Source organism: Cannabis sativa, chromosome X (genome assembly GCF_029168945.1).
Source record: "Cannabis sativa cultivar Pink pepper isolate KNU-18-1 chromosome X, ASM2916894v1, whole genome shotgun sequence".
NCBI lineage: Eukaryota > Viridiplantae > Streptophyta > Magnoliopsida > Rosales > Cannabaceae > Cannabis > Cannabis sativa.
Window position 1 is genome coordinate 36677300 of NC_083610.1, and position 10326 is coordinate 36687625.

At 33.7% G+C, this 10326-nt stretch overlaps 1 protein-coding gene and 1 non-coding gene across 2 annotated transcripts; both read right to left on the reverse strand.

Annotated features, from left to right (window-relative positions):
• Positions 1–281: 281 nt before the first annotated feature.
• LOC115702558 (uncharacterized) lies at positions 282–1805 on the reverse strand. The gene is made up of 5 exons (XM_061106376.1): positions 1616–1805; positions 1275–1521; positions 866–1186; positions 683–781; positions 282–604 (listed from the first exon to the last, which is right to left on the reverse strand). Exons 3-5 carry the CDS (start codon positions 920–922, stop codon positions 320–322), a joined length of 441 nt encoding a protein of 146 aa, XP_060962359.1. The 5' UTR covers positions 923–1186; positions 1275–1521; positions 1616–1805; the 3' UTR covers positions 282–319.
• A 4145-nt stretch (positions 1806–5950) lies between these two features.
• On the reverse strand, positions 5951–6057 carry LOC115703462 (small nucleolar RNA R71). Its single transcript, XR_004009224.1, has one exon. It is a non-coding gene; the product is annotated as a small nucleolar RNA R71 (small nucleolar RNA).
• Between the last annotated feature and the right edge of the window lie 4269 nt (positions 6058–10326).

Sequence of the window (10326 nt, forward strand, 5' to 3'; positions counted from 1 at the left end):
CGAGCGAAGGAGACTCTGACGGTGTTCGGTATAAGAACTGATTTCCCATTGGCGGAGCGGTATTTATTGCTTCCGAGGAAGCGCCGAGGAAAAGATTGGGGTTCTTCGCCGCAAAAAATTTTCAAATTCTTCTTGTGACAAATTTTGGAATTGTTGTTGCGAGGAAGGCTGAAATTGTGGTTGCGAAGGAGGTTGTTATTCTTTGTTCGGAGGAGCGGCATGACTACGAGAAGACGAACCACCGAGCGGCGCGACTGACTATACGTTTGAATGAAATTGTCAAAGCGTGGGTTAAATATTTGGGCACGTTGTTCAGGCGTCAAATTACCCCCCAAGTGGCACGCATAGCTGAGAATATATCTGCCACAGTGCCCATCATTTCAGTAGTTGGTTGGGGAGGCACCGTTGATTGAGTTTGAGGGATTGGTTTCTTTCCTTTGCCCTTGAGCCTTTTACCCACGCCTCTTTGATAGTCAGATCTTTGGCCTAGAACTGTTTCCATAACGTCAAACTGATAACCAGTATCAGATTCAGATTCAGTTCCAGTATCGCTCTGGGATTGTCGTTCCAGTCGCTTCCTATCAAGCTCCTTGATCAGTTCCTCCTATTTAAATCTAAATTATTAGAATATGTAATTAATATAAAATATAAATTTTAATAATAAATCATTTTAATCACTTACATAATCTTTTGCAGCTAATTCATTAACGAAAGTTCCAGACGGTTTTTTCACATGGATCTCCTTCCATGCGTCAACTACATGCTCTCCAGGAGTACCCCCCTATACAAATATAAACAATTAAATTAGTTTATTATAAGAAAAAAATATTATTAACTATTAAAGAATTAAAGAATTAATACATACCATTCCGTGGCGTATGGACGCCAACGATTTTGTGCCTTGCGTTGTTGGATATTTCATTAATTGCCGATTCGATTTATTTTTAGTTGAACGATTCAAAAATGCCTCGCTAACGAACAATTAGCAAACCGGTTTCCAAGTCTCGGTATTCAAGTAGTCAGGAGGGAATTTGAGAACTGTGTCCCAATCTTCTGGTTTTTTGTAATGTTGTTTGAAATGCTTGTGTCTGAGTGTCTTTCGCTCACTATACCGCTCCGCCATCACCGAATATAAAGTCCCCATAAGTAGGTCTCGATGGGGATTCCCATCGATATCAAAGTAGTACTATGTAATAAAAGTAATTTAAAGTTATGTTAAATTATAAATGAGGACATAAAATTATTACAACTTTTAATAATTCAAAATCACTCACTCTAATTCGATTGAGCACTTGATCCTTGTATTGTTGGGGTACATCAGAAAAATTAAGATGACCACCCGGGCACAACATGCTTACTTGTTGGCCAAGAAATCGAACATAATTGCTTGCTTCAGCGCCAACAACTTTGCCTGTTTCAAGATCTACCTCCACCGGCAAGGGCTTACCAGCATCTCTCTTTTTTTTTTTTCGAGATTAGCGTTTGCGGCAACCCCACGACCCTTTCTGACCGGAGGTGGAACTATATATATTCGAGGGAAAAATAATTTTATTAGTAAATCATACATTCACTATTTATATTCAGAACAATTGTAGATTTGAAAAAATATGAAAACCTGTTTCGCAAGACGACGGTACCCTAGAAGGATCAGGGGGATCCCTGCCATCACCATCTCCACCGTGGTATGTCGCTAACGTAGCTGACATTTTACTTTACTTTGTAGACGGAAAAAAATGTAAGAATTATGAAGGGGGAAAAAATAATTGAAATATCACACAAATGTTAGAGCATGAAACCTCGATCAAATACGTGTGCTCTAACCCTATCTATTTTTTCAAACCTACTATTTATACATCTTACACAAGGACATCGAATTATTCCATCACAATCCTTATGTTCTGATGCCATTGCTAAAAAGGCTTGAAGACCATTCCAAAATTCATGGCAACCACGATTTCTGATTTTGGTCCAAGACTTATCGATTGTCGCCATCTACAATTTAGGCGACAAATAAAGTATTACAAATTTGAATGATTTGTTAAGTGTTATGAAATTTTATATATAAAAATTATGCCATGTATATACATCACTCTTGTATATCCATCGCTCTTTTCAACTACTTATTAATTATAATTATAAAATTTTATGAATATTTTATGAATTAAAATATATTTAAATAAAAAAATTATTCATTAAAGTACTACTCTTTTAATTTTTAACTTTTTAATTTTTGAGTTATTTATAATTTATATGAAAACAATTTATTTTTCAAAATTAAATAAATATAAAATATAAAATAAAAAATATAAAATTTTATAAATATTTTATGAATTAAAAAAAAAAATTATTCATTAAATTACTACTTTTTTAATTTTCAATTTTTTAATTTTTGAGTTATTTATAATTTATATGAAAACAATTTATTTTTCAAATTTAAATAAATATAAAATATAAAATATAAAATTTTATGAATATTTTATGAATTAAAATATATTTAAATATATTTTATTTATTAAATTACTACTATTTAATTTTTAATTTTTTAATTTTTAAGTTATTTATTATTTATATGAAAACAAATTTATTTTTTAAATTTAAATAAATATAAAATATAAAATATAAAATTTTATGAATTAAAATATATTTAAATAAAAATTTTATTTATTAAATTACTACTATTTAATTTTTCATTTTTTAATTTTTGAGTTATTTATTATTTATACAAAACTAAATTTATTTTTTAAATTTAAATAAATATAAAATATAAAATTATGAATATTTTATGATTTAAAATATATTTAAATAAAAAGTTTATTCATTAAATTACTAATTTTTTAATTTTTAAGTTATTTATTATTTATATAAAAATAAATTTATTATTTAAAGTAAAATTCATTTAAAGTTACCATTTTTTTTATTTATTCATATTTTTTAATTTTTTATACCATCTCAAAAATGCAATAATAATTATTTTTTAAAAATTTAAATAAAAATTTTATTCAAATATTTTAAATATTTATTTCACTTACCAACAAACTTTACTAAACCTACTAAAATTAATTTTCAACAACTTTTTTAGATTTTTTTATTTATTCTAAATTTACTAAACTTAGGTTTCAAATTTTTATTTAACTATCCAACAAACTTTTTGATTTAAATAAAATCTAATATAAAATAAACAAATACACATTTTTCTTAATCTAAACAAATAACATACCATATATATATATATATTATTGTTACAATATGTATAAATTATATAAACATTAATATATACTACATATTTTATATACACATATATATAAAAAAAATATCAATCTTATATATATATTTACAACTTCTACACATTAATAATAAATATATATATAAATAAAACATATATATGGACAGATTAATATATACAATATATATATTACAAAATATATTATATACTTTATATATATAAGATACACTACAATATATATATATACAGATAACAAAATATATTATATACGTTATATATATAAGATACACTACAATATATACACTACAATACAATATATATATATAATAATTATATACACAGAAAATTATATATGTATATATATACAGATACCAAAATAAAAAAAAATAAAAACTCATATACCAAATCATATATACACAAAATATATAAACAAATTTCTATTTTTATATAGAAATATATATATATGTATATACACAGATTATCAAATATATACACATATAAAAAAATTAAAAAAATCAAACTCATATAACTAAATATTATATATACACAAATATAACCAGATTTTTAAATATATAAACATTTTATTATATACAAAAACACCATAAATACACATTTTATGTACAAATTTAAAACCAAACACATTATAAATACACATTATATTATAAAATCTAAAATAAAAATAATAATACTTACCTATATTCCGGTGGTTGTGGTCGGTCGTTCGCTGGTCGGTGGTGCGACGGGGTGGTGAGGGTGTTAGGCTATTTTTAGCCTATGTTTTGGATCCAATTTATGTGCATTTCTAGCTGTGTTGGGACGGAATTACGCTTGTTTTCTATGTTTTCAGGTTCTTTGGAATAAAAGAGGTCTCGGGTGCAGAAATTCATTAAAAGACGTGCTGAGCCGAAGAAAACTCAATTTTTGAGTTTTTGTGCATATCTGGCCGCGGCTAAACACAACTTGGCCGCGGCTAGATCTCGAGAATTCAGAAGCATCAGTCGCCGCGGCGATGAAGAGGCTCGCCGCGGCGAGTTACGAGATACAGAGAGAGCCTAAATTTGGCAATTTCTCGCCGCGGCGAGAGGAAGCTTGGCCGCGGCGAGATCCCGTACGGACCAGGGGCATTTTCGTCCATCGAACCCTAAATTTCAATTATAAATAGAAAACTGCGATTGAAAGTCAGGGAGAGCGATTTGGAACCCTAAAACACAGCTGAGAGCGGCAGGAAGAGCATAGAGATTCAAGTGAAGATCCAGAATTCATTCTCCAACAGTTCTTTTCTTTATTCCTCTTTAATTTATTTATGTTGAATATTGCTATAGGAATGGTTATGGATTTGTTTCTGAACTAAATTTCCCATTTAGGGAGGATGATGATCGTTGTTTAATGTTTTGCCTAGTTAATGTTTAATTACCATTCCTCCATTCTTGGGTGTGAAATTATCTTAATTTGTGTTTAATTTCATGTTTAAGATTGATCACCTTGTGCATGTTCTATGATCTCAATTCAAAATCTGAAAAGTGAGAATTGAGAATGCTAAAATTAAGATAATCGATGTTCTATGTGAAACGAAAGTATTTGCATGACTTATGTGACGAGTAGATTATTGCTTAATGCTGATTTCATGATTAGTTTAATTAAGGAATTAATTAGATAACATGTGATTTAGAATCTAGAAGATCTGAAAGGAGCTAGGTTATTTCATAATCTGTCATTCACTGCAAGAATAGGATAGTAATTAATCATTAACGATTTGGGTAAACAACAACAGGATTCTCCTCCCTATTGTCTCATCTTGCTCAACTTTAAATTGTGTTACTAAGTTTTCTGAATTTCTTTCAAATTTTACTGTTTTTAAATCATAATTGCTTTTGATTTACCGAATAGAATCATAAGTATAATTTAGTGGTACTTAATCCAATTCCCTGTGGGATCGACCTCACCTGTGTGAGATTTACTACTTGATTGCGTATACTTGCGTAGTGTTTAAAATTATAGCAACAAGTTTTTGGCGCCGTTGCCGGGGAATTGTCTAAGATTAATATTACATAAAATTATACTAACTTCTACTTTGGTATATTTTCTCTTGCTGATTTTTCTAACCTTTTTCTTGCAATATTTTCTTGATTTATTTCAGGAATCCTAAGTGCATGCGCCGTCAAGGACAAACAGTCATATTACCAGTTGATCCTGAAATTGAGAAAACTTGCAGGAGGAATCGAAAGAACAAGAGGCAAGAAAGAGTTTCAGCAACTGCTGAAACATCAGAGATCATGGTCTGCGAATGTGAACAATAATGCGGAAACAATGGGGGTAATAACGGTAATAATGGAGGTGCTGTGGAAGATCAAGCGAATGGCCGTAGCTTGAGAGATTACATTCTCCCTACTCTGACGGGAGTGCAGTCATGTATCAGGCCACCGGCAGTGGATGCAAACAATTTCGAGATTAAGCCTGCCATACTACAAATGGTGCAGTCTTCAGTCCAGTTTGGTGGACTCCCTTCTGAAGACCCCAATCTGCATCTATCGAACTTCATGGAGTTATGTCAGACCTTCAAAGTCAATGGGGTTAGTGATGACGCCATCCGTTTGAGACTGTTTCCATTCTCACTGAGAGAGCGAGCCAAGAGTTGGTTGATCTCCTTGCCACCAAATTCTATAGCAACATGGACAGACTTAGCAACAAAATTTCTGTCTAAATTCTTCCCTCCAAGCAAAGTACGCAAAGCTGCGAGGAGAAATAAACAACTTCTGTCAGCAAGATAATGAATCTCTCCATGAGGCTTGGGAGAGGTTTAAAGATCTAATCAGAAAATGCCCTCATCATGGCATAGAAAAGTGGATGCTGGTTCACAATTTCTACAACGGGTTGGTTGGTAACACTAGAACTCTGATAGATGCAGCAGCTGGTGGAGCTTTTATGAGAAAGAGTGCTAATGAGGCTTACGATCTATTGGAGGAGATGGCTCTAAATAATCAGCAGTGGCCAACTGAAAGGAGTCAAACTAAGAAAGTAGCTGGTGTGCTAGAGGTTGATGCCATCACAAAATTGACAGCTCAAGTTGAGGCCTTGACAAAGCTGATTGCAGGGCAAGCTAAACAAGCCCAAGTTATTTGTGAGATATGTGGAGGCAACCATCACTTTTCAGAGTGTCAGGCCGATGTGGATAATTTGCCAATGGATCAAGCAAAAGCCATTGGGAACTACTCCCAAAATAATAATTATGGGCACAACCAACAGGGGTTCTACCAGCAGAGAAATCAGCCCCAGCAAAACCAACAACAAAGTCCTAGTGGCTCCAATATCCAAGCTGATTTATTGCTCCAATTCATGATGGAAACTAGAGCCTCTATTAAAACTCTAGAAACTCAAATGGAACAATTGGCTACTCAAGTGGCAAACCAAGCTCAAGGAAATTCAGCGAGCACTAGTGAGGCAAAAGGAAAAGAGCAATGTAAAGCAATTTCCTTGAGGAGTGGAAAGAATTATGATGGGCCTGATGTGGTACAACCATGCAATGAAGAAGTTAAAGATCAATCAGCACCAACTCCAACACCAAAGGAAAAGAAGGCTACTGATAGCCCTGCACCACCACAACAGTCTCCACCAATCAGTATTGATCATCATGTGAAGATACCTTATCCTCAGAGACTAAGAAAGACCAATCTAGACAAGCAGTTTACAAAATTTCTAGAGGTCTTCAAAAGACTACACATCAACATTCCTTTTGTTGAAGCCTTGGAACAAATGCCCCGTTATGTGAAGTTCATGAAGGAGATATTGTCTAAGAAGAGAAAAATGGAGGACTATGAAACAGTGGCATTAACTGAGGAGTGTAGCGCCATTTTGCAAAAGAAACTACCGCCCAAGCTTAAAGATCCGGGTAGTTTCAATATTCCATGCTCTATAGGGGGTTCAGTGGAAACTAAAGCTCTATGTGATCTGGGAGCAAGCATTAATCTAATGTCGTTGTCTGTCTTCAAAAGGCTAGGATTGGGAAAAGCAAAGCCCACAACAGTGACTCTACAACTAGCGGATCGTTCTCTAACTCATCCTCGTGGCATAATTGAAGATGTACTGGTGAAGGTTGGTAAGTTTATCTTCCCTGCTGATTTCTTAATTCTTGATATGGAGGAAGATTCAACTATTCCCATTATTTTGGGAAGACCATTCTTGGCCACGGGTCGAGCATTAATAGATGTTCAAAAGGGGGAGTTAAAGTTGCGAGTCCAAGATGAAGAGGTCAATTTTAATGTTTTTGCCCCAACTGACATTCCTACCTGTTGCAAGATTGAGGTGGTGAAGGGTTCTTTTGTTAAAACTGATAAGAAGAAAGCAAAGCCTAAAGAGCGACTTCGAACGATTCAGCGTCGTTGGAAAAGATTGATGTGTGGTAGTTCTGAAGGTGAGCTTACTCTTGTGCAAAACTCTGAAATCAACACTATTGGTGGTAAATTTTCTTCATTTAGTGCGAGGGCTCTTTTGAATGCAAAGGGTGGACTTGATCCCTTCTGATGGGGCTCAGGTAAGTTTCTCTCACCCTGGTTTATTTTCATACATTGGGGACAATGTGCATTTCAGTTTGGGGGGGGAGACTTAAATTTTTCAGTTCCAGTTTATTTGTTTTATTTGAGTTTGTTTTAGTTTTTCTTTTAGTCTTGTGTGATAGCTAAATTGAAAGATGGATTGAATTGTTGTTATTCACTTGTGCAATGGATTAAAACATAACTGTGTGCTTGACTTGCAACTGTTTGAATTAAATTGGATGTGTGCTAGGAAGTGATTCATGTAGATTTAAAACATTTGCTATTCTCACATATCACCTCTGTTCTATTTGGTTTGTGGAATGATTGATTGAACATGGAATAGAATTTGTTTGACATACTCTCTTGAAGCGAAATCCTTGATGATTTTTGTTTGGAAAGTGATTTAGGCAAGTTTTCTTTGGAACGATTGAGCCTTTCAAGCCTGCCTATGAATTTTTTACCATAGTATACCCAAAGTTGAGCCTTAGCCTGTTTGAAAAAATTTTTCACCACTTAACTGAGCGTTATCTTGAACTTTTTTCACCCTGAACATATCTTATTATGCCATGAGCCTTGAAGCAAGTTTGGGGGGAATAAGTGCTGTAAGTGAAAAAATATAAAGTGTAGGAATGAGAGATTGAAAAAAAAAAAAGAATAATATTGTGTGTTGTGCCTATGAAAAAAAAAAATGTGTCTTCTTGAAAAAAAAAAGTTAAGAAAATTATGAGGTACACACATAAGAAAAATTGCAATCTCTTATTTCTGTTTTTGGGATATATGGAAAGAAAGCAAAAGAATTGTCTAGGGTTGTTTGGTATAATTGTGCTTATGGTATAGTATAGCCTAAATGACTTCTCACCTACCCATGTACCTAAGCCATGTGATGCTAACCGAAAAAGACCTATTGATTCCAAATAGAAATTTGTCAACATTAGTGGAGAGAGGTATGTCATTCAAACTTATTGATCATGTGTTAGTGGGATGTTGGAAAGTTAGAACAGTTGTGATATTGATGGAAATTGCGATGCTTTATGTTTGTATGAATTACTTACTTGTAAATTGCACATTCAACTTAGTTCTTAGAGTTGGCAAGTTGAAATTCTGGTTATTGATGGATTGAAGTTGTGCAGGTGGTGGTAACAATTAAATTGTTGGAAAGTTCAGCTATCATTGTCAGTTTTTTTTTTTAGTTTAGTCTTAGTTTACTCGGGGACGAGTAAAGAGTCAGTTTGGGGGAGTTTGTTAGGCTATTTTTAGCCTATGTTTTGGATCCAATTTATGTGCATTTCTAGGCTTGTGTTGGGACGGAATTACGCTTGTTTTCTATGTTTTCGGAGTTCTTTGGAATAAAAGAGGTCTCGGGTGCAGAAATTCATTAAAAGACGTCTTTGGCCGAAGAAAACTCAATTTTTGAGTTTTTGTGCATATCTGGCCGCGACTAAACACAACATGGCCGCGGCTAGATCTCGAGAATTCAGAAGCATCGATCGCGCGGCGATGAAGAGGCTCGCGCGGCGAGTTACGAGATACGAGAGAGCCTAAATTTGGCAATTTCTCGCCGCGGCGAGAGGAAGCTTGGCCGCGGCGAGATCCCGTACGGACCAGGGGCATTTTCGTCCATCGAACCCTAAATTTCAATTATAAATAGAAAACTGCGATTGAAAGTCAGGGAGAGCGATTTGGAACCACAAACACGGTGAGAGCGGCAGGAAGAGCATAGAGATTCAAGTGAAGATCCAGAATTCATTCTCCAACAGTTCTTTTCTTTATTCCTCTTTAATTTATTTATGTTGAATATTGCTATAGGAATGGTTATGGATTTGTTTCTGAACTAAATTTCCCATTTAGGGAGGATGATGATCGTTGTTTAATGTTTTGCCTAGTTAATGTTTAATTACCATTCCTCCATTCTTGGGTGTGAAATTATCTTAATTTGTGTTTAATTTCATGTTTAAGATTGATCACCTTGTGCATGTTCTATGATCTCAATTCAAAATCTGAAAAGTGAGAATTGAGAATGCTAAAATTAAGATAATCGATGTTCTATGTGAAACGAAAGTATTTGCATGACTTATGTGACGAGTAGATTATTGCTTAATGCTGATTTCATGATTAGTTTAATTAAGGAATTAATTAGATAACATGTGATTTAGAATCTAGAAGATCTGAAAGGAGCTAGGTTATTTCATAATCTGTCATTCACTGCAAGAATAGGATAGTAATTAATCATTAACGATTTGGGTAAACAACAACAGGATTCTCCTCCCTATTGTCTCATCTTGCTCAACTTTAAATTGTGTTACTAAGTTTTCTGAATTTCTTTCAAATTTTACTGTTTTTAAATCATAATTACTTTTGATTTACCGAATAGAATCATAAGTATAATTTAGTGGTACTTAATCCAATTCCCTGTGGGATCGACCTCACCTGTGTGAGATTTACTACTTGATTGCGTATACTTGCGTAGTGTTTAAAATTATAGCAACAGAGGGCGGTCGGGGTGAAGGGGGAAAGGGGGGTCGACGGGCTGAGAGGGAAAAGGGGGGAAAGGTGGTTTTGAATTTTAGAAAGGAA

What these genes read in the sequence shown, in the direction of transcription:
- LOC115702558 (XM_061106376.1), bottom strand. Translation starts at nt 922, where the DNA reads ATGAAATATCCAACAACGCAAGGCACAAAATCGTTGGCGTCCATACGC. An exon ending in CGTCCATACGCCACGGAATG is followed by an intron (nt 782 to 865) that starts GTATGTATTAAT and finishes ATATTTGTATAG; the next exon opens with GGGGGTACTCCTGGAGAGCA. An exon ending in AATTAGCTGCAAAAGATTAT is followed by an intron (nt 605 to 682) that starts GTAAGTGATTAA and finishes AGATTTAAATAG; the next exon opens with GAGGAACTGATCAAGGAGCT.